The sequence below is a fragment of the Symsagittifera roscoffensis genome, chromosome 5 (assembly GCF_963678635.1).
Source record: "Symsagittifera roscoffensis chromosome 5, txSymRosc1.1, whole genome shotgun sequence".
Lineage (NCBI taxonomy): Eukaryota > Metazoa > Xenacoelomorpha > Acoela > Convolutidae > Symsagittifera > Symsagittifera roscoffensis.
This window is the reverse complement of record NC_087066.1, coordinates 57,872,751-57,900,003: the sequence shown is the minus strand read 5'-3', so window position 1 is coordinate 57,900,003 and position 27,253 is coordinate 57,872,751. Positions and strand designations below refer to the sequence as shown.

Here is a 27,253-nt window from a genome sequence, read left to right as displayed (position 1 = left end):
AACGACTTGTGGTTCCGAGCAATGGAAGTGGCGAGTGAAGACACGAGAAGAAAGAATTCACTGGAGACGAGAGCTCATCTGGAAGCGATGGTGCTGAGAACCAAGCCGGAAGCAAACCAGTGGCTACACCTGAATCCGAGAGTAGCGGCATTGGGTGCAGATGCTTTTCAGCAAGGCCCAGTAATGATCACTAAGATATACGCCTACTTGTTGAAGGAGGTGAACCTGGCGGAAAATGCCGGAGAAAAGACAGCTGAGTTCGTGAACAGAATGTGTCAGATTACTCTGGAAACCTTCTGGACCCAGGAAGTGAAAGGACAGGAGGGATTTGAAAGGACAGACAGCATGCTAGAAGGGTTGGGAGCCGGATGGACCGCGTCCTTCTTGGCAAAAGTCTACCCGAAAGTCTCGCACTACTTGATAAAGGAATTCCTCCAAGCGGTAGTGAAAGTATCGATAGTGGAATTAATAGCCCTGTTTGTGACATTTGGAGCGGAGAATTTCGTGAAAGGACCGGTGATACTGCTTACGGATGGAATACAGAACCTGCGACTAGATGGACTTTTGACATTGATCGCAATAACCCACGGAAACTTGGGAGGGCTGATGAAACTGGCACGTTGTCCAGAGCAGATGAAAGAGAGAGTGAGGAATCTGGATATGAAGAAATCCACAGACTCGTGGAACAAAATAAGAGACCTGAGACACACTCTTATCCAGTATCTCTTGCAGCAAAATCGCTTTGGAACCGGAGAAGACGAGACAATTGAAAGAGAGGAAGATGTTAGACGACATGTTGGAGGCATGCCGCTGTTAACAGATTTGAGCTTAGCTATGAGAATCGATCCCTTGGCACTGATCAGAGGAGTCACGGAGTTCGTGACAGTGATCTATGGACCAGCAGTCACCTTTGCGTTCCCTGACGTTAAAGTGGAAGCATATAGGAGGTCGGTGTTGCACCTGAACCTCATATCGGCAGTGGACGGTAGTACACTGAACTGGTGTGAGCAGCACGCATTGCGAGAGCTCATGAGTGAAGATCTGTTATTTGCGAAAATATCGGAGCCAGAGATGACAGTCATCAATTTTGACGATCACTTCTGTGACCGCATGGGAGAAGTAGAAAGAGGGCACATCGAGGTGTTTCCAAAGCTTTGGAATCTGAGGCCCTATGACAAAACGAATGGCGAAATGACCAGAGTGCCTCGTCTCACAGCAGCGTATCACAAGGTGAGAGAAGAGACGAAGGACTGGGGCGATTACAGGAAGCTACCCGAAGCAATCCCTGAATTCCCTCTGATAAGAAGGATGTTGCTCGGAGCAGTCTCCGTAGTACAAACTCCTAGGTTGAGAGCATTCGAAACCAATGAAAGGAGAGTAGGGAATTTCTCGGCGACGATGGATCCATACTTCGTGGGGAGAAATGCCGCCGTGTTACAGTACACACGATTTGCGTACACGGATCAAGCGACGAGAAGGCGAATAAGCAACGCCGCTACTCCCAAGCCTGAAGGATTTGATGAGGAATGGAGACGACTAGGCTCAGCTCCAATGAGGATGAGAGGCAGGACTGAATTGCCTGAAGCCTCAGTAATCCTGACCAGTGTGAGAAAAGAGATGAAAGTTGCGGGAATATTGCAGACGAGAATTTTCCTAGCACCCTTCGGCTGCGAAGAAACCAAAGTGGTCCATGGAGAAGAGGAAGATAAATCAGCCGGTACATTGCTCATACCGAGATTCCAGGAAGAAGCTGATGATGACAAACAAGGACCATCGAACTCGAATAGGGACAAGTCAGAAGGAGATGACGGACAGGGTGGAAACCGTCAGACTGAAGAACCCATGCAACAAGATCAAGCTGGTGGGGAGGACGACAGGGCATCGACGGGAGGAACATCCAGCCTGGATTTCAATATCTTCAGTGATCTTGAGAATATTGCAGACACGTTGGAAACGACTGAGCCAGCGGATGAAGGCATCTCGACACTGGAACCTCCGTCAGCCTTTGAGGAAATGAAACGGAATTTGCCGGAGAGCAGCTCTCCTGGCAATACAAGAAATAACGATCAGAGAATCCTCATGGAATCACCTCGGAGGAGAAGAATAGAGGCCTCAGCCAGAGTACCTTTCTTGGGAACGCTACCCGAAGAAGAATGGGAAGTACATCACCGAGACCACGAGAGTAGGACGGGATGTAAGCTGGACAGAGTGGCGTTCATGGAAGAAGTCTGGACTGTGATTCAGAGCTATGGGACCCAGTCCGTTCTCAAAACAGGTCTCAATCAACCCTTGATGAGAGAAGTACTTGACAAGCTTGATGAGTGTGAAGGGAGACTGAGTGAGTTATTGATCGACTCAGCCACTGATGAGAGTGAAGCGAATTCTCCCATCAAGATAACACCGCAGGACAATGAAGGAGAGGTGGTGTACCTGTCAAGGACCAGGAGAGGAACGATGCGATCGAAAATGGTGATTGATAAAATCAATGCGATGAAAATGAAGTTAGGCAGCAGAGTGATGCCGAGGAGGATTGGAAAGACGAAAGTGGATTCGGAAATATCGATGAAAGCTGGTAACTCAGCGAAAAGAAAACGAGTTGAGGAAGTCATGGATTTGGGGCAAGGTGATTACCAATTGTCTGGCACAGATAGAATATTAACTGATATAGCGATGGTGCCACCCATTCTCATGGCGGGGTTAAAGTCAACTGGTTATAAATCCAAAAGGAGTGACCGCACTCTGACTGGAGCGACTTTAGAAATGGAAATACTCAGTCAATGTGGAGAGAGTAAAATGAGGGACTTCAAGCCATCTCCCATGAATCATGGAAAGGGAAGTGTTGCAGGACAGCTAACGCCAGTGGAATACAACAGACTGACAGTGTCTGAGACAGTGTCGATAGATGAACCCACCGGTGGATACATGGAGATGTTGGAATACCGAAACTCGGCTAGAGGGCATGTAATGGCCCTGGAAGAGGAAAAAGCCATGGAGGGTTATCTGGAAACAATGTTGCAAGGCACCACCCTCAAGCAGAAGGCGTACGGAACTTTGGCGTCGTCTGACGTACAGGCGGAGACGATCGAGCAGTTGGTGAGCCTTCCATGGAAAGCAGTAGTATTGAGGTATTTCGAAGAGGAAATGAGGACTACGCCAAGAATACATGCTCTCGTGGCAGTACCTTACGTAAGGACAGAATTACAACTCAGGCTCGCCTGGTGCATGATGGGACTGACTCGCGAAGAATATGATTCAGAAGAAAGGAAGAGATCAAAGGAGGAAAAAGTTTTCCTTATGACGAATCTGAGGGATCTGATAGTCCAGGAGGGAGCAGCAGTAGCGTGTGCAAAGCGGAGAGACGCTCTCTGTTTCATTCGATTCCTGATAGAGCAGATTTCAGTACCTGCATTAAGCACTTGTGTTAAAATGTTGAAGGAAGGCGATGAGCGAACGAAAGCCATGTTCTTGCTAGCAATGCTGGATATGCAGCAAAGTAAACCGATGAGGGTGAACATGAAAGAACCTGAAGAATTGGAACCCATGAAAAAGATAGACGAGATCAGGAGATTCTCAAACAAGGAGTTGAGGCTCACTAAAGAATCTATGGGAGCATTGCCAAGATCCAGTGAATACTGTGGACCGATCAAGAAGAAGTCATATAGCTATGTATCCGGGATTATAGGGATGGCATACAATCCTTTCCTGAGTGAAGACATACGTGATTGCTTCTTTGATTATGAGCAGGCGGTGTTACTAAGATTCTGGACGTCCAGAATTGTGACGACTAAGAGCGTTAACAATCCACAGGCCAAATTGGGATTGGTCTTGGAAGAAGAGGTGACTGCACCTTCAGTACCAAAATCCGACAAGAGAGTGGAATTTGGGTTGGGATTCTCAGATGAATTACTGAGAACGAGCTTGATGGCAGTGTGGGAATTGATGAAGCCATCGTGGTGTCCTAGTCCCAACGCTGACTCAATATTACGGGCGACACAGGACATACAGAGGGAACTGAATGCGGACTGTAACCTGCGTGACCTCAACATCATATATAATGTGATGATAACAGCCTCTAAGAGCAACGGAGAAGATAGAGTGGAGTTGCCTGGCTGGGGACCAGAAGACTGGGTCAAACCTGGTAGCTGTCTGGCGGAAGTCTGTGGACTAGAGGGTCACGTTTGTGGAAGTCTAGACTGTGTGAAAACCCTGGAGAAACAACACAAGCAGTTGACGGTATTGTTTGGAAATGTAGTGATGAAAGCAAGAACGGAAACGGAACTGATAGCAGATTGCCATGGAGGAACCGATGTGAATCTAGTGACAGCACTAGGATTCTACAGCATGTTTGGTTCTTTAGAGTCACTATTGAATCTAGAACAGAAACATGAGATGGTCACAGCCATCAGCGTAGAAGTATTCCCAGGAGTTCTGCAGACTGAGCAGAAGTATATAGGAAAATGGAGGGAAGCAATTGAAACGGAGATGAACATCAGACACAGCGAAACTTATTGTAGACCATCAGGAGCACGATATTTGGTGGGTTCAACGTTGGCTCCAATGTGCAAGAGCAGATACCCTGTACATTTCGTGGCTGTGGACGTGAAGAGTACAAGAACGATCGTGGATCAAGCTTTCTCAGTGCCAAAGTGCGTGAGATTGGCGAGAATGTCTGAAAAGTCTTACGAGTTACCATGTAAGATGTTCTCAGCAGTCCCAGAAAGAACCAAAGAGGAGTTGGAGTCAATACTAGGAAAGAAGTTCATGGGATATGTGAGCGGGAACTTCAGTGACTTTGAAAAACAGAAACAGAGAGGATCAACTGTCACAGATTACAATGCAGTAGATGAGAATGATGAGATCCACCGAGTGATGATGGAAGTGGAGCCATTGCTGGAAGCTTCGGGAAAACGGAATTGGAGGAGCATCATGTTGACACATGATGAGTTTCCTTGCCACTGCTTGTTGCAGACTTGGTGGTATCCCAAGCGTAGTAATCTGGTGTTGATCTGGGACTCTGGAGAGCTGCTCTCCATGGGTTTACCAGATTCATCACAGCCCATAACAATAGTGATAGTGGGAGTTATGATGGCGATACGATGGCTGGAAGCTCATGTGAGAGAAAATAATAGACAGGAGGCACCGACGAGATAACAATTGCAGAAATTAGATTGTCTAAAAGATTTAGATCTTTTTGAGACAATGTGTAAAGTTCTGAATATTCCGATGGAAGTGAAGAAGATATGGGCGAGAAAACGATTGATGCCATGGTTTAGAGCTAACATGACTGCGTGGTTGTACGAGTATGCGAAAAAGCATATGTCGAAGCATGGCAGAGTGTACAGTGAATATCAGCTAGACATTGGGGCAGGAGCTTTCAAGCGAGCTTTCGTGACTCATCGGAATGCAGTGACCACCGCTGCGAAAAGAATTTCCAGGACGAGCGAGCGTAGTGGAAATGAGAAGGCAGAGATGCTGAAAGAAGATTTGGAAAGAAACGTGGCGTTGTGTCTCCACAACAGCTTCTGTAGAAACAGAGAATCAAACGTGGATCCCCTACCTTGCTGTAAACAGAGGGTGGAAGAGCAGAAGTGTTGGAGGACGGCTTCCAACAGCGTCAGGATAGTCAATGACGTGCTACGAGACACGGAGACCGAGAGTGCAGAGTCAGCGTCACAGGAGGAGGAAATGGAGCATTGATGAATGGTCGAGAAAACAAGAGGCAACAAGAAAGAAAATTAGAAGAATTTAGAAGTTTTAGAACTTCTAAACGACGAAAAAAGAAGAGAACAAAGGGATGATGAAGAAAAGTTAAAACTCAAAATTGTTTTATGTGTGTGAAAAACTCAAGTGAGAAACCAAGCAACCAAGTTGTAATTGAAAACTGAAACATTTAAGTTGAGTTTGGAAATTGTTGCATTTATAAATTTGCATTTTGGTTTTAGTTGAAGTGGCTTTAGAGACACTCACTTATTATTTATTTAGAAAGGCTTGAGGGAAGAGTATATTTAAATGTTCCAGCCTGCATGATTGTTTTTAATCACTTAGGAAAACTGATCACTTTGTGGTGATATGAAGGACTTGAGTAACCTCCTGAAGAAGGAGGTTGGTGCATTGTTCTTTCTAACCACAAAGTTTCTTAGTTTTAATATTCAGGACAATAAACAAGCAAGATTTCCGAAGGGAAGGAGCATAGTAGGATAATTTTAGCTTGTTGGTTGGCAGGACTGTCCTGCAAGCCAACACTTTTTGAATCTAGGAGAAAAAGTTTTAGTCGGGACATAGACACTGGAAGTCAGAAAACATGTTTTATCTTAGGTTATATTCTCAATGTGCAGATTAATGAAAGAATTTGAAGGCTATAGTGATGTAGTATGATGCCATTTATATTCTGCAGTGAGTTGATATGACGTGGATAAAAGTAATTCCGTGCATTTTGTAAATTCTGTTCGATGGCACGGTAACCATTTTATGAACATTGCGCGATTCAATGAGGACATTGACCGGACTGTCCGGGGAGTATGTGACATTCGACCAGAATGGCCAAAATGCAGTCTCTGCAGAATTCGGTATTTTAGCAGCAAGCCTTCCGAATTGGCGATTTAGAACGGATAAGGACGTTATTTGAACGATTGGCCAAACGGTGAAGGCTAGAAGATTCTGGAATTCTAATTTTTAAAAATTCGAATTATGACGTCATATTTCTGAGAAACGTCAGAGACGGCCATTTTAGCTAAAAGAGCAGAAAGAAACAGAACAACTTTATCTGCGATTACGAACAGTACGAAAATCGAGACTAAAAGACAACAACGAACTACCGAACAGCAGAGGACGTTCCGAGTTGCAACTATTGTGCTGTTACAATAGTTGCAAGGCCGTTGCGAACAACGGTGAAGGGTAAAGACCAGCCCTCCGAGTTAGCGTGAACCTGAGGTTAAGGAGCTTGATTCGCCGGATTCAAGAATCCGGAAGGGTCTCGGGACGGGAACTTTTATGAACTTGTATTGAATTTTAGCATCCTGTCATGTCCTGACTTGAATTTAACTGATATTTTGATTAGTTTTGACAAGGATGAGGTGCTAGGAGTTGGGGGAAAGGGTTGATCCATCTTCGATGGAGATGATGATTTTTATCTACTGAACAAAAACAATAGTAATATGATAAGTAGTAGCCCTGTTTTTAGGAGTGACCTCGTGGTCTGGGGATACTGAGACCCAGCCATGAGCTCACTAACTTTGCATGTAATTCAGTTAATTTGAGCGTTCTGGTCGAAGCCGGAGAACAGTAACGTTTTTGTCAGCCTGATGTAAGAAAGACCACCGAAAAGTACTGGCTTGGTAGAGACGGTGAAAAACATGCAAAGCTCTGTTTAGACGCTAGCCAGCCGTCTTAAGACTTAGTTTTGTTATCCGTCGATATGTATCTTCCGGGCGAATCTTACAAACCTAGCTTTATTTTCCGTCGATATGTACTTCCGGGCGAATGTTACAGTTTTGAAAGATGCATCGATCATAATTTTGGAATTTATCGGAAGTAATGATACTGGTCAATATTTCTTCACCGCCGATTTGTCACTCTTTTTGTAGTTAAGTAGGATTGATTATTGCTTCGAACAGCTTTTGAAAAGTGAGATAGGGATTTCGTCCGGTCCCATAGCTTTTTTTTAGATATAAGCTTTCACATAGTCTTTTTTGTATTTTCTGAAGTGTAAAAGTCATGAGGCGATCGTGTTGTCCATGTTACAGGTTGGTAGCGATGAACAATGGCAATTTTGTCACCGTATTTTTGAGCTGTCGGTAAATGTGCTTTGATGAGTGAACGGTATTGGTTGAACAGGTGCAAAGTATTCTTACTGTTCGATAGTTTTGTCTCGTAAACTAGCTTGTCATTTTCTAGGGCACCGTGAACAGATATTATTTTCTACTTGTCTTTGTTAGTGTCTATTTCAGTAAGCATTGTTGAGTGGTTTGAGTAGATTCGATGTTAGTGTAACTCAGGGTGGTAGAGAGCTGCGATGCCATGTTCTCACGGAACTCTAAGAATTTGATGGGCATTGAGCCAGGAGTGCAGTCCACCGAGAAGGATTATTGTTATTATTATTATTATTAATATTATGATTATTATTATTTTGGTTTCGGCTCAAGGCCAGCGATGTTATCCCAATAAAGTTAGTTTTGACTGCAGATCATATTTTCCAAGTTTCTGTGTTATGGTGCTGGTACTTCGTATCATTACATTTGACCAACATACACTTGAGAACGCTTTGCCGGTAATAAGGCTGTTGAAGTGGTCGTTGTCACCTTAACAGTGTCTTAGTGTTTTTCTTGAGTTATGTTTTCATTTCGGAGGCGGAGAAATAAGCAGAATGGTTTTAGTATAGAATGGGTCCAAGAGCAAAAAACAGAATAAATATTGACCTATATTGGTTTATACGGGCTAATTGATAAAACAATGCTTAGAAGCGTCAAGAAATACCAAGAAAACGAATAAATTATGAATGAATTGACTAATCTCATTGTTTTTTTTATTAATTTTTTTTTCTAAATTCTTGATTAAATTACTCAAATTATGCATAAAATGTTTGTTGCTTTGGTATTATTGACATTTCTGATAATTAATTTACCGATTAGCTTATAAAAGTTGATATTTTTTGTTTTTCTGCTCTTGGACCCATTCTGCTCTCAGAATATTCTGCTTATTGACTGGCCACCTTTATTTTCGCTGTACAAGTAGCCGTAGTCTTCTTTGCAGTAGCTTAGTATTTTTGTTGAGATGTGTTTTTTTTGCAATTGACGATGCAAACTTAGCTTCGGTTCCAAGCGATTTGAACAGGGCTGTTCAAAAATCAATTGCAACTCTAACAATCAATTAATTCAGTAGCAATCAATCATTACAATGATATGAGATTTTACAATCAATCATTGCCCAACTTTACAATCATTGCAATCAATTGCAACTAAAGTATACTATAAAGTAAGAAAGAAAGAAAGAAAAACTATTGCTCTGGCACTGACGCGCAGATTCTCGACACGAGTTTGTCATCCCAAAATTTGTTGTTGATGCGCAAAAAGAGCTACATCTCCAGGTTTGATGGCAGAAGGCTCTGTCGCAAATCACCATGGGCATACTTGGCAGAACATAACATCATCCAAAGCAAACAATACGTGTTCGCACCAGTTCAGCTGTGCGTCATTGCAATGACTGCAGCCTCTTCAATCAATCATTGCAATTAACTATGTTAAAAAAATCAATTAATTGTTGCCAAAAATCATGCATGATTGCAATCGCAATTGATTTTTGAACAGCCCTGGATTTGAAGTACTACCAGCTTCACGGTATTCATCGCTAACCCATAGGCGAATTGATCGTTGTCCAATCCAATTTACATCCTCAAGAGTCAGAATCACAGAGGTCCCATTATACCGGGATGAGCAGGAATGACAACCAACAGCACAGTCATTCTCGTCCTACAACTTTTTGCAACTTTCTACATCTGCAACCTCATTTCTGTTCATGTTTATTTGTTCACTTTTTTGCGTTTTACTTAATAAGTTTATATTAAAAATTAGGGTAAATAGATTTGAAAGAAAAAGTGTTGAACAGGGGCGGATCTAGCATTTTCTCGAGGAGGGGGGTTTTCCAAATTTGTTGCGCCTCAGGCAAATTTTTGAAAAAAAAACACCAAAAATGCGTTCGAATAATCTCAGAAGTTTTCTAAAAGTTTTTGTTATTTACCAAAATGCATGTAGTGATTCGAAGCTCTCTATTTTACCGAAGTTTATCCTTTCGAGCTGTTATTTCCTTTGCGAGAGCAAGTGTGCTTGTATTTTGTTTGTCTCGTAAATTTCTTCTCTTTCAAATCTAAGAAATCAACCTGATTTTTTTCGGAACTGCAACGTTTTTCAGGCCCTTTCTCAATTGAGAGAGAAAAAGTTATAAAAAATGGTTAAAAAAGGTCTGAAGGTTCGAGTCCTGTTCGAACCGTGTTTTTCTTTGATCTGTGGAATATCATCTACTAATTTTGGTTCGCCTTTCTTTGTAAAGCTTAGTTTTTCTTCAAAGCATCAGTTTTTTTTCTGATTTCGGCAGTTTATACTCGAAAATGAAAGTTATTTGTAGTCGGTAAACGGGTAATCCCTTATGCGCGAAGGAAGGAATGCGCGGCGAAAATTTGCCAGCATATCAGTTTTCATAAATTTGAAGGAAATAAGCGATGAATGCCGTCATTTTGAACAGTTTAAAGGACCTTGATCGGTTGAGAACTTTCAGGCATGAGAACAGCCCCTGTCTCATATTAAATTTCAGACGCGATAACAGCTCATTTAGTCTTATTTCCTAATATTTTAATTTTTCATCGACGCCTGAATTCGTTTTTGTTGTCACGCCCTATTTGATTTTCGTCTAGTTTTCTTGGGCCTGTTCAATGTACAACTTGCTTAAATTAACTGGCTATTAGTTTGTTAATTGATGTTTTATATTTGATGGGAACAAATGAGGTAGGGAACTGTCAAATGTACATCTACTTGCGCTTAAAAAGGACTATCATTTATTTGTTAAAACATTTTTAGTTACCTCATTTTTTCATGACATTACCTATCCATTCTTAGAATTTTGGTTTGTTCTTCTTTATATGTAAGCGAGCTTACGTCATAATATGCAAATATTCTGGCGGTTTTGAGTGTGACGAAAGTAGTATTGATTAAACATCTAAAAACGAGCGGTCATTTGTTCTTTTATCTCAAAAGAAACTAGTTTGCTGTTTACTCACTTCAAGTCTGAACAACAGGCTGTTAGAGCAAATACTACACTATTTGCAATACTAATCTCTATTCGGATTCGGATCATAGATCATTCAAAAGAGTTGTCTCTTCAGATCAGGTTGAGTTAATATGTACGGACAAGGAGGTATCGGATTCAACGCTCCCCCGCCTGGAGGTTATCCCCCACCAGGGGGTGCCCCGGGATATCCCCCTCAGCCTGGATACCCCCCTCAACCAGGTTACGCGCCACAACCAGGGTACCCGCCTCAAGGGCAACCAGGATACCCTCCTCAGGGGCAGCCGGGATACCCCCCTCAAGGTCAGCCGGGTGGGTATCCGCCCCAGGGACAGCCAGGATACCCTCCCCAAGGAGGCTACCCTCCACAGCAGCCAGGTGGCTATCCCCCTCAGCATCAGGGATACCCACCTCAGCAGTCGGGTGGATACCCGCCACAAGGAGGATACCCGCCCCAAGGAGGTTACCCTCCACAAGGAGGATACCCTCCTTCAGGATACCCTCCACCTGCAGGGGGTGCTTATGGACAGCAAGGCGGATACCCTCCCCAGGCGCAAGGGGGCTATGTCGGTCACGCAGGTGGGTACCCGCAACCCCCTCCACAAGCAGCCGGAGGTTTTCCTCCTCCACAACAAGCTCCTGCAAATCCGTACGGCGGCGCGCCGCCTGGGTCAAAACCGCAGCCACCTGTTCAGCAAATTGCAGCTATGTCGTTGAACTCATCGCCGGGAGGAGGAACTCAAATACCGAAGTACGAAGGCACAGTAAAGCCATTCAGCCCATTTGACAAAGAGAAAGATGCACAAGGGTTGCGACAGGCAATGAAAGGTTTGGGTACGAACGAAAGTGAACTAATCGGCATTCTGTGTCGACGAACTAATGAGCAAAGACAGCAGATCAAGCTGTCTTTCAAGCAATGCTTTGGACGAGACCTGATCAAAGACCTGAAGTCGGAGCTCAGTGGGAATTTCGAACGAGTTATTCTTGCTGTAATGATGCCTAGTGCCGACTACGATGCAGAATGCATTAGGAGGGCAATCAAAGGTCTAGGAACTAACGACGACGCCCTGATTGAGATCCTGTGCTCGCGAACAAACGAAGAGCTAAATGCAGCCAAGGCATCTTACAAGACCTTGTTCAAGCGCGAAATGGAGGCTGATATTAATAGTGATACTAGCGGAGACTACAAGCGACTCATGAACCAGATGCAGAACGCGTGTAGGGATCCGGATAGTACTCCGCTAGACCAAGGAAAAGCGACTGCTGATGCCCAGGCCATCTACACGGCAGGAGAGAAGAAACTGGGCACTGATGAGGAAACTTTCCGTCGGATATTCGCGACTCGAAGCTGGCCTCAACTGAACCTCATGTTTCAAGAGTACCAAAAACTTTACCATAAGGTCAGTGTATTTATTCTTGTTGGAAACGTTTTTTATATATTTGTCGCCATTGCTGTATAAGTTGCTCCCCTTTGTACGATTTTACGATATGAGTTTTATATTTTTTGAGCGTAAAGGTATGTTTGTTGTGTAGGACATAGAAACAGTGCTGAAGGGTGAGTTGTCGGCCAATTTTGAGCGTGCGATGCGTGTGATTGCTCACTGTGCCAAGAACAAGCCGGACTTCTTCGCAGTGCGACTGCATGACTCCATGGCTGGTATGGGCACTGACGAGGACACACTCACTCGGTTGGTGGTGTCCAGATGCGAGAAGGATATGGTACAGGTGAGTGTTCTTCAATCACTGTTTTTTTTCTATCATGTGCCAACGGTAGTTTGATTTCTGTTTATTTGGCGATGTCGTGTTTGTTATGCAACTAAGTACGACGAGTACCCACGGAGCCGCATTCCGGATAGGATAGTCGAAAAAACTAAATACCTTCGGTTTTAATTAAATTAAAAAAGAGCAAATTTGTAACTAAATTGAGACTGATTTTGATTGAACAAAAAATGCCTCAAATTTTGCAGCCTGTTAGCTAACAAAAACTCGGCTATTTTAGCGTAAGACTTTTTCGAACTTTATTTTTTCCATGGATAGTAATCGATTTTCGTGGTCAAAAATATTGTCATAATAATCGACTATAAGTACACTTTGAGACCACACCGCACTTAAGCAACCAATCCCATACACCCCGCCCTCCCCTCCAACTACACTCCCCCAAGCCTCAACACCTCTGAAATTACCCCCTGTAGGGATATAAGGAGATGGGGGAGGAGGCAATGCGTGTAAGGGGGACTAAGTGGGAAGGGTAAGTTGAGGGAGAGGGTACCCTAAGTAAGAAAACAATGAGAAAAAACTGTGGATTTGTATTTGTCGGTTATATAGTATATTTGTAATCTGTAATATGGTTATTTAAATATTCAACGGCGGATCAACCGTACAATTCCCCCCTTAAGTGAGCTACCCTAGAATGCCCTCCCCAAGCATGTATTAATTCTGAAAATTAATTCTGTTTAAAATATGCTGTTAATTTTGAACGAATCTTGGCTATACTCAAAGTTAGCTTATGAAAAATCTATTATTTCTACTTGTACCCCTAAATCGATTTGGGGGGAGGGGCACTGTACGGTTGATCCTCAAAAGCTATCCAAGGTAACAAAAAAAATTCGACAAATTTATTTTTCGGCTATCCCGGAACGGATTTATTTTTCGGCTATCCAGGAATGAATTTAATTTTTGACCATCCGGGAACAAATTTATTCTTCGGCTATCCGGAACAAATTTACTTTTCTGTTATCCGGGATTGAATTTTTTTCGGGTTTTCGGCTCCGTGTCACGCCACTCTAAGTACGTCACAGAGTCGTTATTGTCAAATGTTATCAAGAACTGCAATCAAATTGATCTCGTGCAACTTGAAATTTCGATTTTCTGATGTATTTTTAAGTTATTTCATTGACCTTGTTATTAAGTTCGTTCTCATTCTGCTTGATAGTTTTTGGTTATGTAGCAGTATTTAGACAACCGCGTATTCATGCTCGTCAGTAAATAGACTAATACTACATTAACCAATCAGAATCGAGACAAGGAAGAAGTTAGTAATTATCATCAGAGGCCACGATTTTTAGTTATAAAAACTTATTTATCTCTGTCAACTAACTATTTCCGAGAAAATAGAGGAAATGAGCTAATCGAAGAGATGTGCGGTGTGTATTCATAGATCCCAAAAAGAAAAGCAGTCTCATAGATACCAAAATAAAAACAGTCGAATAAGTCCCAAATCTTTTCAATTTGTCAAAAACTAATTTAGCCGAGTCTCGGTTTAAAGCTGCCGGCTTAAAGATAACCTGCTTTAAATTTCGTATAAAATCCTACCTTCTGTTGGCAAGCTCGCAACATGTTGGCGCAACTGCGGTGGTCGCTATTCTGCAGCTTGAGTTTATGCTGCTTGAACGCTAAACAATCAGTCCATGTTTATTGGCGCAAATTTCAACCAATCAGAATTCACGAAGATAGATTTTGGGACACATGCGACTGATTTTTTTAATTTTCGGTGCTATGAATGTTGCGACCTATGAGGGCGTTCAACAGTGCCTAATTACAACAGCGCTGAAATTGAAAATATGTTCCGTTGCCGAAAAATATTGATATCTTAAAGTTTCAAACTGATTTGTTAGCAGTTTTGTGTGAAAACCTTTGTTTTGTAGCGAAACCGAGAAGAAAACTTGATAATTTGCTGGGTTCATTGTTTGTTCGTAAAATTTTTAGGACGCCGCTCTTGGAAAATTTTTGTTTGTTTATCAAACGGCGTCAATTAAAAAGCCCATTTTCGTCTTTTCAACTTGACTCAATTTGTATATAGTTACTTGTCAGTGTGATTTGAGATGAGTAAAAACAGTATTCAAAATAATTTTTTGCTCTGTTGAACAAGATTTTGATTTTCGGCACTATTGTGCTGGCCCATGGGAGTTCACCAAATCCGCTTTATTTCAACTATTTCTGTTGAATTTCTCCAGAAAACCGACAGACTTTCAAAACTTATACGCCAACGTTGATATCTTTACATAGGCCTGTGATTACATGGTGGGGTGTTGGTTAAATGCTGTAAATTACAGAACTGAAAATTTGAAATTTTCCCGGTAAATGCTGCCACTAATGAAATGTACGGGTTTTCTTTCCGACTCGCTACATTTTTTAACAGAAAATTTGTTGAAAATGATTTTTGTTGCTGTTACTGCATCAAAGTTTTGTAAAAACGCGAGTTTTAATCGTTTTTTTCTCACCAAATTCGATGTTCTTAAGGAAGTATTTAGTTAAATAAAATGGTGTTTTTTACTTAACTAAAATCCGGGGCCTGATAATTATGTATTTCGTAAAACCGCTTTTTCATCTCGACTCAGATCGGTTAAAATAGTTTTTGTCTGCTTACTGACGAGTATGAATACGCGGTTCTGTAAATCCAAATACATACAAAACTCCATAATTTTTGTACTTGATAGTGCGGTTGATATCATTCTGTTTTTAAATGAATTCTGTGCGCTTGTGTTCGTGTTGGATTGCTTACTTAGTATCAGTTAATGGTATTGTGTGTTTGTTCTTCAGGTGAAGCAGTGCTTCCAGCAAAGATATAGGAAGCCCCTTGAGAAATGGATTGAGGAGGACGTCAGTGGGGACTACAGGAAGGCTCTAGTAGCTCTGTGTGGGGGACACCCCAGATAGACTTGAACATACACAAACGGACCAAAATGGCCTGTAAATGACTGAATCTCATCCTATTCTACTTCTACAATTAATGATTAAATGAAACAGATGGTTGTTAACAAATTTATTGTACACCGCGTTAAATGTGTTTGAACATTTAAAATTAAATTTCTACCTTCGAATTCAAAATACTTTTCAACGATCTAGGAAATTGGACCTGAAAGCTTTCAATTCTTTTTTTGCGTTGTACAATATATATGTTACTAAGTCTAGATGACGCATGAGCTTTTTTGGAGTTGTTTCTTCAAAATAGATGTTTAATTGTGTTCAATCATCGAAACTATCTATATTTTTCTTTCGCATGCTTTGATGCATGTTCTATTCATTGGCTTAAAATAGAATTTAATGATGATAAAATGAATTGCACAATGTGACCAAATGTAAGATTTCACGTAATCAATATTCTCTGAAGTGTGCTTCGTTTTTTTTTCTCTAACAGGATTTTACATTCTTTATTATTATTTCATCAGTGGCTTTGTGCGATTAGTCTTTGCTGTGTTGTGTGATGTCAATTAGATTGACTTAGAATTAAGCTTCCTTGTGAAATCATCTCAATTTTAAAGTTGTATAAAAGTAATCAGGTCTTCTCAATTATAGTCCCTTCCCCCAAATGAAACACTTTAACTGAAAAATCAGTGTGACTGGGCTATGTTTTTTTGCTAGGCTGAGGAGGGCTGTAATGAAAAAAAGCCTGTTAATTTTGTAGAATAGATTGCTTGTCATTTATTGCTTAAATGTGAAAGAACTAACCTAATGCATATTATTGTGTAAATTATATTTCAATACTGGAAATAAATTGCTATTAAACAAAATGTAATAAATGATGCTACAAACCATTTTTCAGAGAAAAAATTCAGCTAAAACGTTTCAAATAGCTTGTGCTTGTTTCGGTGAAAGGCGATGTTTTCACGTCATTTTTTCCACTTTCGAGTCTTGACAGCTGATTCTTTTGAAGCTTTATTCATGTTCATTGTCAGAGCTGAGATCAATCCTCGCTGTACAAAAACAAAGTTGCGATTTTTTTTTCTGTTTGTCTCCGTTAGATAATTTGATCTCCGTTTTTAGAGTTTTCTAAGTGTTAATGAACGTGAAGACACTTATAAAGGGTTTTTTTTTCAGGAAAGTCTTCAAATTTGCTCACTCTCAAATATGATCTTTCGAGACTTTTTTTTGTTTTGTCACTCTTGTGACGAGCAAGGGTATTGCAATCGGGTATTAGTTTTTCCCCGTAAATAACTTGTTCACGGAATGGTCAAAATTAGAAATGATAAGTTTAGGTTCAGTTCATTAAATATTCAATTTTCTCTGCGTCTCCGGAACACTTGTCGGCTTAATTGCCACATCGTAGAATTGTTTGTTTACTGCAAGCAAGTTAAATCGTAGTGGCTTTCATTGTTTGCATTAACTTTGGCTGTTTGAACTTTAATTATAATTAACCTTGACTCCGTATATTTGTTTTTTTTTTCGCTTAACAACTTTATTCTGCCCAAATGATGTCGGCTTTTGTTGTGTCAGCTTAGTGACCTAATTTTGAGTAGTTTCAAGAAAAACATTGTTTTTATGGACCCCGCCCTCGTGGATTGCACAAAATGCTAAAATCTTAATGGAAATTATAATTTTTCAAGGCGAAAATATTTTTTTTGGCTTTTTTCCCTTTTTTCAGCCTGATAGGTTTCAACCTATATTAAATCGGCTTAGTCGCCTCATATTGTGTTTTTTGACGAGTTAAAAAGGTTTGTATGTGTGTGTGCTTAAGTTTTGAGGTTGAGGTGGACTTAATAACTTTTTTCTTAGTCTTAATTTTTTTTTGTTTTTTTTTTCGGTTTAATAGGTTTCGGCCTATATTTTATCCGGCTTAGTGGCCTCATATTGTTTCATTTGACGATCAGATAAAGCTTTGTGTGTGTGTTTTGAGGGTGAGTGGGACTTTTTATCTTTTTATATAAGTCCTAAGTCTTGATTTTTTTTTCGGCTTCAAGTGTTTCGGCGTAGTTTTTTCGGATTTGTTACCGCTTGGAAAATTTTCTTCTTATGCTTATTCACAACATGTTTTTGTTTCAAAACTAGCCTGATTTGTTGTAATAGATCTTCATATTTTTGATTTTTTTTCTTGTTTCTGACTTAGTGGCTTTCTTATTTTGTATCGCAAGTGTGTAGCGCAGCTTCGTCTCTGTTCAAAAAAAAATCAGCAATTATCATTTTTTTTGCGATAAGTCAGGGTCTTGCAATCGGGTACTAAGATTTCCTCCCGATTTTTGCTTATGTTTTTCCGGCTTTATGGTTGTCGAGTATGCTCCCGGTTTAGTTTCCGAATTGTGTATACCACCTCGCATTCGGTACATATATGGCACTCGTGGATACTATTTAGGCGGTGCGTGTATTTTTTGTTCCGACCATAGAAAATGGGGAGAAACTTTGTATTCGGGTGTGTTTTAAATTTTTCTTTTGGTTTTCCATGCAAACGCATGTACCACAATTAAACATGGAATGGGTCAACTTAAACATATTGAAGTCCTTTAAGTCTGAATTCGAATTACTTATAAAAAAATTTGAAACATGTTCTCAGTGGCGAGAAAAACAGGTTTGAAGTTTTCGGTCTAATTTTGAGCAAATAAGGTGAGCGTGCAGGCTAAATTTAGCTAGTTTCAGCTTAATTTAAGCAGTGAAAAATTAGTTTTTACTCTGGTAAAGTTAGTTTTCGAAGTTTTAAGCGTCATTTTGGGACTCAAAAAGTACAATTTTTTTTTAAAATTTGTTTCAACGGTTCGTTTTTTGTTTTCTAACTTTTTTTTCAACAAAAACTGTTTTTCAGTTGGCCTATTTGTCTGTTACTGTCGAATATACCTAATTTCTATGTTTTGTTAGATATTACTACCACACCACTCAGGAAAAAACGACACTAATTTGAAAAAGAAACTCATTTTTTTTGTAAGATTATGGTTAGAACATTCTGTGCTACCTGCCCAGTAAACGGATATTCTTGTTTTTTTTTGGATTAGTTTTATGTGTAATATAGGTATTTTGTAATTTTTCTCGGAAACCTAATAAGCCAATCTATTATATATTTAAATGCGGGCTTCACTATCTCGCCATGTTCAAGCTTTTTCAACGTATTATTTTTGCATGTTTAAGCTTTGCATCTCGTATATTGCAATGGTTAAGAATTTTTTTCGATTTTCCAATTTGATTTTAGCGGTTATTTTACGCATTGGAGTTTAATTTAAGCAGCCCAATATCGAATTAGGGGTTGCGAATTTGGCCTCCAATTTTGCATGCCTGAATCATTTTAGTTAACGAGATAAGACGATTTTTGAGATTTTTTCAAAACTTTTCAGAAATTTCAAATAACAATAATTTACAAAACTTGAAGTTCTCAACCCTGTAGTTGGGTATTGTCAGAGTACTGTCAAAGATTGCGAGTCTTGCCTCCAAATATGACTGCTCAAATCCTTGTAGTTTTCGAGATATGACGTTTTTTGTGATTTTAAAAATTTTCAAAAAACTTATATTATTAATATTTAAAAAAAACTGAAACTCCCAACCCTGTAGATGGGTACTGTCAGAGTACTATCAATCATTGCGGATCTTGCCTCCAAATATGACTGCTCAAAACCTTGTAGTTTTCGAGATATGACGTTTTTTGTTATTTTTTCAAAATTTTTCCGAAAGTTTTAATTAATTATTTTTCAAATTTTGAAATTCCCAACGCTATAGTCCGGTGTTGTCAGGGTACTGTTAAGAGTTGGAAATCTTGACACATGCGACTGCTAAATGCGACTGCTCAAATGCTTTTAGTTTTCGAAATGTGACGTTTTTTTGAAATTTTTTTCGAAAATTTGAAACTACTAACTCGATTAAGATACAAACTTTTTGTCAGCGTACACCTGGCGTCTCAAATCTTACCTTTAAAATAAGAATGCTCAAATCCTTTTAGTTTCCGAGATAAGAAGTTTTTTAAATTTTTTTCGTGAAACTTGGGTTTAAAAAAATTCACAAATTTTTGAATTCCTAACCCTATAGTAGGGTGCTCTCAGTGGTTGCAAATCTGGCCTCCAAATTTCTCCAGAGGCCCATTAAGTTTTCGAGATGACGCTTTTAAAATGGGAATTTTAAAAAAATTAAAATGTTCGAAATTACCAACCCTGTAATTGTCAGAGCACACTAAAAGTTTGCAGATGTTGTTTGCATTATATGCGGTTTTTCATGAGTTGTCGAAAAATTTCGAAGCACCGGAGGTGCGTTAAACGCTAGTTTTTTGTAATCGTTTTCCTTGAGTTCGTTGAAACTTTGCCTACTCTAGGAAGGAGTTTGTTGACGAGGTGTTTTGTCATATTGTTTTCTCAATTACACGTGCTGCCCAAATCCAGTTTGAGCGCTTAAAGAAAAAGTTCATTAAGAGTCGATGAACGTAATGCATACTCTTATATAGATGGCGATGATTTTTTCTTTTAGTCAAGAAGAGTTTGAAAATTTGTTCAGGCTCAAATTCACTTTTTCGCTGTTTGACTTATGATTTCTTAGCTCAATTTATTTCGTTAAAAGGAAGGCAAACTCATTTATCGTACAGCTAAAGTGTAAAGGTCATGAAAAACGTGATCGACTTCTAGTTTCGAGAGCCAAATTTAATTTTTACCACTCGATGGTTAATTTTTAACGTTGGTTGTAATTTTACCACTCGATTTGTTAAATTTTCGTTTTTTTAGTTTGTCTTTTTTTGGCTTGATTGACAACCGGTTAACCTTATTATTTTATGCTTTTACTTAGTTTTTAAAAGTTTTTGTCAAGTTCACAAAGCTCTGAAGTTCAGTATTATTTTCTCATTCAATCTTTCAAACCGGTGATCAGTTTTTCAGGAAATTTATTTCATTTCTTTTGGTAACCGTTGCTAGTTACCAAACTTCTTGCCACTCGAAGAATTAGTGGTTTTTTTATTAGAGATCAAGTTATCTCGAGTTTTCGTTATGTACATTTTAAAGTTTTTTTTTTCGTGTAGAACTATCAAACGAAATCATTTCTGTGTCTTAAGTTTTCAAGCTTTTTAAGTTAGAAGTAGTTTATTTGGTTTAGCCACAGGTGTAACATGCTAAGGCTTCGAGAAGGAATCATATCTTGCGCAGTGATTTGCAGAATGCGCCGAATGTTTGCAGTGATTTGCAAAACCAAGAGTTCGGTCAAAATTTACGCCTAACGTTTTGAGACTTTCGCTCAGCAATTGCTCAGCGAGGCTAATTTTTTAAAAATAATTTTTTTGGGTGCTCTATGAGTCTTTGCTGTGGAATTAACATTGTTACTGATCCTTTAGAGGCAAAATTTAGTTTCCCAGAAGTAAAAGAAAGATGCTTCTCGATATCAGAGCTTCAGGAGAAAGGATGCAAGTCGTCCGCATATGAGAAGAGGTTAACACTGGTGGGGGAGGGGCGTCATGAACGTGTATATTATAAAGAGTGGGTGATGGTACCGAACTTTCATAAGCTCCGCAATGAAGCATTCTATTCTGAGTAATTGCGAAAGCAAGTGATGGCTTGACGCGCAAATAATTAGTTAGTGAGCCTCACGAATTGTTTCCACGTGTGCGATAACAAACCAAATCGAAGCATTTGAAAGATGTTGTATAGCAAGGACAGTGCGTAGAGGAGGGCGATTCTGATAAGCATGAAAAATTGATTTTTGAATTTTCAAGGCATTAAGATGAGAGCTGTGAAATTGTAGTTTGAATTGTATGAACCCTCTTAGCTTGAAGTAAGGGTTCAATCGAGAAAATAGCTAATGGGAATCCTACCGGTGCAAGCGGCTACTTTCCCATTTTGTAGAAAATTAGTTTTGTTTCTCTGAAAAACCAAATTTATTTGAGTTTTTTGTTGTTTTTTGGAAACTTCAATCGACTGTTCTCAAAAAATCACTCTACCAATTTCAATATTAATGGTTCAATTGGAGTAACAGATTTCGGAATTTTTCACTGGATAGCTGGTACGCCTTTATTTGGGTAGAAAAAAGCTAAAGGCTACGGAAAAGTCACATTTGTTTATTTTTGGGACCGTTTTTTGGAAACTTAGACTTTTCTAACTACCCTGCCAAATCCGAGATCGAGTGTTCAGTCGAGGAAACAGGTGGCGAGATTTTTCATGCAGAATCTATTTTTTACGTAGCGGTTTTCTGTGTTTTTGTACCGCCTCTCTGTAAAGTTTTGAGGTCAAAATCTATCGGTTGACGAAACATTCATCTTCGAGCGAGGTTTTCAATATGAAATTTTCGGCCCGTGTGATCAAAATTCAGATGTTTCATTTCCAATGTGATAGATTTAACTAAGCATTCGGATTTTAGTTGCAATCGTATTGTGGCAGCTGTTGGAAAAATCAGCTAAAAGATTGCGTCATTTCAGTTTATTTATCCGACCGTCTGTTGACTATGTTTATTAAACTTTGCTGCTGATAGTTTAATATTTTCAGTTTAATTTGTAGTTATTACTCTGCCGCAGAAGTTCAAGGTAGTATGCGGAATACTAAAAAGAAAGTAGCCGATGGAGAAAAGAGTCTGATAGAAGGAGCTGATTTGCTGGAAGCGTCCGGCAGAGTGAAAACTTTCAAACGATGGCGCTTCAACAAGGTAAGTTATTAAATGAACAGATCCAGGATATGAGCCAGGACAATTTTTGCAAGGACACCCGATTTGGTCCAATTTTTCTTCTAGATATTTAATTTCTACTTTTGTGGCCTTCTTGCGCAGCTGATGCATGGTTTTTATAATTACCATGGTTGAGTTCTTTTGACAAGTTCATGGTAAAATAATACATATTACATTTATTAGTTAATTAGAGACAAATGAAAATTAGGTGCATATACAAAACAGTCCAATACAAAACAGTCCAATACAAAATAGTCCCAAAAATCATGTAATGGAGGAAAAAAACAGTCCAATACAAAACAGTCCGGTTTAAGGTCGCCGGATAACCGCTCTAAATTTCGTATTAAGTCCTACCCTCTGTTGGCAAGCTCGCTACATTTATTAGTACATTTATTATTGTTACATCCTAAGGAGCTGAAAAGAAGGGTTTCAGTGATGATGAGTGGCTTTGATAATTGACAGGATATGTGTAGTGCAAAGGCACTGGCCAGTGCTGGCTTTGTGTACAGTGGGAAGGATTCTGCCAAGTGTGTGTTCTGCGGGAAGGATTTGGAGTGGGAGAAGGAGGACGAGCCGAGAAGGGAGCACGAGAAGAGGATGCCATCTTGTCCATTTGTGCAAATGGGACAGCCAGGTTAACATCTTAATTTGAATAATAAGGAGATGCCACGCGACTTGCTCATTCTTTTTTAAATTTTTTTCCCCAGCCGAACTCAATTTTAAATGTACAAAGTCATATAATATTTGGCTGAGTTTCTGACTTGAGTATTACGATTGTTTTTCGAAACTAATGTTATGCAAAAAAAAATCTTATGTAACCTTCCCGTACTAACTAGAAAAAAGTATTGAACTCATCTGCTGAAAAAACAATCACCTATAACGTTCCTTTACCACTAAAAACAAGGACTCTTATATAGGTCGTGATGATTAATTCAGAAAAGTCTTCAAAATTTGTTCGGGCTCAAATTTGATTTTCGCGGCTTGACCTTTGATTTCTTCAGCTCAGTTCATTTCATTTTTTTTTAAATAAGACGAACTCACCCATCGAACAGCTAAAGTGTGAAGATCAAGAAAAACGTGATCGACTTTCAATTTCGAAAGTGGAATTTAAGATTCAGATTTTCCAGTGAAATACAAATTTTACTTATTGATCTTTTTTTTGTTTACTTGCGTTCGTTTACTAGTTCTGAACCGCCTGTTGGCTATATTTTCATTTTGCACATATGAATTCTTACTAAATCATAGCTTTGTGCCTATTATAACTATGCGAATATCATTACGTTTGCTATTAGCTAGCGTTATCAAATCGGAATTTAGACTTTTTTCGGGTTAACAGCTTGCTTAACAGAATCACTGGAATCACCTGGTATCTTGGTTCATAATGAATTCAAATTTCCTCGCACACTTAGTCTGGGACGGCAAAGGTCCTGTGTTCGAATCTGACCAGGACCTGTTTTTTTTATACGGGAAGTATTCCATTTCAAAAAAAAAATTAGTCTCGTTTTTTGGCTGTTTATGTTTAGTCGACTTAGTTGCCACACCTTGGAATTTTTTGCTGTATGCAATTTTCATTGTAGTTGCTTTTTATGTTTTCATTTATTCCTGCAATTTGTAATTCACTAACCTTGACTTCGTGTATTTTCCTTTTTTTGCTCAAATAATTCTTCAGCCTAAATGATTTCGCTTATATTTTATCGGCTTACTAACATAGTTTTTGGTCGTTCCAGGGGACCATAATTTGTATGCTTTCCTTCGGATCGCGCTAAGCGTCAAAAACCTCAGAATAGATTTTATAATTCAAAGTTTACCTTAACAACATTTTTTTCATTCGAAGATAGTTTTTGAATTTTCATTAAAGGTCGTCGACTGTGTTTCTGGCCGTGTTTTCCGCAAATAGAGCATCACTCCTGGCAAATTTTTCTTGGTTGTGGTTTCTTCGAAAATGTTTCCGTTTTTTTTTGGATTTAGTTGCATCCTTTTTCCTCTCTCCTAGCTGGCGAAGCTATTTTTGAGGTATCGCAAGTGATGCGAAGCTCTGTTTCGCCTCTGTGTGAACTAATTCGATTCTAAAAATTGATTTTTGTTTTTTCAAGACATTAAGATGAGAGCTGTAAAAATGTAGTCTAAATTGTATGAATGGTTTTGTTAATCAGAGTATGATGAATTGAGCCTGGAGCAGTACTTGAGTTTGAAGAGGGAGTATGTGTTGCACACAGTGACAGAAGTGCTTCTGAGTCAGGTTAAGGGTATGGTCACACAGCAGACTACCACTCTGGACAACATATGCAGGGTGCTCAAGTACAAACTCACCAACTCCAGCTCTTAGGCATCTTTCAGTATGACGTCACCACGGATACGACTAGCAACTGAAATACAAGGTGGAAATTTATCGAGGAGGACAAGAAAACTTGATGGCAATGTTCAGCCCGCAAATTTGTGGTTGTTTTTGATTTAATTGTTTGATTTGTGATCATTTGATGATTTTTCGTAGTTATTAAATTTTGTTTTCAACGATTTTTTAGAAGCTCAGTATCCGTTTGGTCTCTAAATAGCGCTGAATACATCGAAAGTTTTGGACATTGATGAGGTAAGCGTAGCTATGTTATTAAGAGTAATTAACGTTGTGAAGACTAATATAGGTCTTGCTGATTTTTTTTCCGGAAAAAGTCTTAAAAGTTCGATTTTGATTTTTCGCAGTTTGACTTGTGATTTCTTTTCAAGTTCAGTGCATTTCTTTTGCTTAAAGGAAGAAAATTCCACTATCGAACAGCAAAATTGTAAAGTTCACGAAAAACTTGGTCGACTTTTAATTTCGAAAATGGAAATTAATTATCAGATTTCCCATCGAAATAAAAGTTTTACCTATTGATCCAGTTTTCTCAAATTGGGTTAATTTTAGCAAAAAAATTGTCCATGATACATTGTTCTGCAATTTCAAAGAGCTTTAAGGTAATTTAATTTCTCATTCGAAATGCAAAAGTTGAAGATTTTCGAAAAAACAAGTCCGTGCGTGCGTTCACTAGTACTCTTTTCCAACTGTCAGTTGGCTATGTTAGTTCGAAGCAAATTTGTCCGGTGACTTTAAAGATTGAAAACTTTACTACAGATCATGATGTATGCACTCCTGTTTTCTGGTTTCCAATTATATCATGAGTGAAAATACTACTGTTCGGGCGTCGAAGTTTAAGTGGAAATGCGTTTGCCTAGAGGGAGGCAGGTTGCGAGTTCTATCATTACACTTGCAATAGCGAGTGTTACCGGGTATTAGACATCTCTCCCCTTAAATAACTTTGTTCACAGAACTCATCTCCGAGACTCATTCATCTCCTGGTCTTCTCTTTTAGAAATACTGCAACAGATGTATTTTGAGTATGTTGGCATTTTAAGTATCCGTTCTATTTGAAGTTATCTTTTTTATGTTGGTAATAATTTTACCAATTCAATTTGTTAAAATTTCGTTTTTTTTTCACGTTTTTTTCCTATTAGCTCGAAATAAGGAAGATATTAATGGGGCGCTGCGGAGTAGCCGTATTTCATTGCGGCATCATTGCACACAATTTTTTTTTTATAAAAAAAATTTTTCTCAAAAATTAGTTTTTCCATTAAAATTTTTCGACCATCTTTCCATGCTATTTTGCCTTGTATCCCAAGTGGCGAGAAGTTCTGCTTCGCCTCCGTATGATTTTTTATTTTCGTCTTGCACAAAGAAGCATACTATAGGCAAGTATGATTATTTGCAAGGCAATGAGTCTCACATACTCAAGTATTAGAGATTATACCTTGTAAAAAAGTATGGAGCTAAAATCATGTTTTGTTTATTTGTTTTGTATCAAGCACTGAGTAAGCTAAGTTTAGCAGGCAAAGTAGCCCTTTGGGGAATTTAAAAAACGTTTTTTGAATCGCACTGAATTTGATCTGTTGAATTCATTTTCCTTGCTTTAAAATACAGTCTGAAAATTGTTTTTTTTTATTGAATCCATGTTTTTCGTAGCTGAAACTTAATAAATTCTCCATTGAGTGCATAACTTTGTGTAAACCTATTTTTTTTGGATCGATTCAAGCTCTCGAAATTAATTGCGCTCTTTTTGCTGTGCTTCATTTCTTGGAAAACTTGCGTGAACTGTTCTGGCTTTTGAAATTGAAAACAAGCATATAAAAGTGTAAGTATCTTGCTGATTGGTTTAAGTTCTCAAAAAGTAAATTGACAAAGGATTTAAATTCTTCAGAAGTTTGCTTACGAGTAGATTCAAGTGAGCCGTGGAAAATTCAAACTTCCTAGAAAATCTTTGTGGATTTTTTTTGCGAATTGAAACAAGCTGTCAGAAGTTCTTGAACCTGTATCACTGGAAAAGACGGCTCAAAGACTTATTTTTTTCCGATCACTGAAAGTCGGTAGGAGCTTTATCTTCAGTTCTGTTCAATTTTTTTGCTAACATTTTGTTCACGTAGAGTCAGGTGCTTCTTCACGTCAGATGGGGTCGAGTGATATATCATATTTAAGTCCTTTCAGTCGTGAATTGATCAGTATTTGAAAATATTTGAATTTTCACATATGTTTGTACCAGTATCGCGAAAAACTACTTGGAATGGTTTAATTTTTACTCACGTTGTACTGCGAGTAAAGCAAGCAAGCAGAGCGTGTAAAATTTTATTAAGCTTGCAAATGAAAGTCATAGTTGAAACAACAAAATTTTGAGGCTTCACTATTGCTCGAAAATATGTAAAATTGACTTCAAAAGTTGAAAACAGTAAGAGTGTGTCATCATTTTGTTATAAAATTTGCAATGATAACTGTGGTCAACTGAAATAATGATTTATTTTTCAAGCCTAGTTCGGTCCCTCTCTTTCATTCTTGCTCAAAAAATGGCACAAAAGCGTGTTTTTTCATATTTTATTGTAGTCGGAACCGGCTTGTACACGAACCGGCTACACTTACTATTTACTTGCGAATTGATGCCAGCCGACCATATTAGATTTATTTTCTCTTTAATTGACCTTGCTGGAAAACTTTTTGAATCGATCTATTCTGCAATTGTCTTTAATGATTTTCTAGAGAAGCCATTAGGAGAAGATCCTAACGAAATGCAATTTCAGGGAGGCGTTTAAAACGATTTAATTTTTGTTCCGACTTTCAAAGAAAGTGCGGAACATTTATGCTTGG

At 39.0% G+C, this 27,253-nt stretch overlaps 2 protein-coding genes across 2 annotated transcripts in view; both read left to right on the top strand.

The window, feature by feature from the left end:
* Positions 1 to 24,603, top strand: part of LOC134846951 (chromosomal passenger complex protein bir-1-like) — a 146,697-nt gene extending 122,094 nt beyond the window's left edge. The window contains exons 2-4 of the mRNA XM_063864394.1: positions 21,916 to 22,074; positions 22,555 to 22,726; positions 24,246 to 24,603. Of these exons, the coding sequence (XP_063720464.1) occupies positions 21,961 to 22,074; positions 22,555 to 22,726; positions 24,246 to 24,418 (459 nt within the window). The 5' untranslated portion in view covers positions 21,916 to 21,960 and the 3' untranslated portion in view covers positions 24,419 to 24,603. The remainder of the gene's footprint in view (positions 1 to 21,915; positions 22,075 to 22,554; positions 22,727 to 24,245) is intronic.
* LOC134846949 (annexin A4-like) lies at positions 10,719 to 16,304 on the top strand. Its single transcript, XM_063864392.1, has 3 exons — positions 10,719 to 12,173; positions 12,307 to 12,498; positions 15,313 to 16,304. The coding sequence occupies exons 1-3, from the start codon at positions 10,887 to 10,889 to the stop codon at positions 15,427 to 15,429; spliced, it is 1,596 nt and encodes a 531-aa protein (XP_063720462.1). The 5' UTR covers positions 10,719 to 10,886; the 3' UTR covers positions 15,430 to 16,304.
* Positions 24,604 to 27,253: the final 2,650 nt, after the last annotated feature.

Bases quoted from the DNA above. Each gene is read 5' to 3' on its own strand.
- LOC134846949 (XM_063864392.1), top strand. From the start codon at position 10,887: ATGTACGGACAAGGAGGTATCGGATTCAACGCTCCCCCGCCTGGAGGT. The intron at 12,174-12,306 runs GTCAGTGTATTT...TTTGTTGTGTAG, and splicing joins ACCAAAAACTTTACCATAAG to GACATAGAAACAGTGCTGAA. The intron at 12,499-15,312 runs GTGAGTGTTCTT...TTTGTTCTTCAG, and splicing joins GCGAGAAGGATATGGTACAG to GTGAAGCAGTGCTTCCAGCA.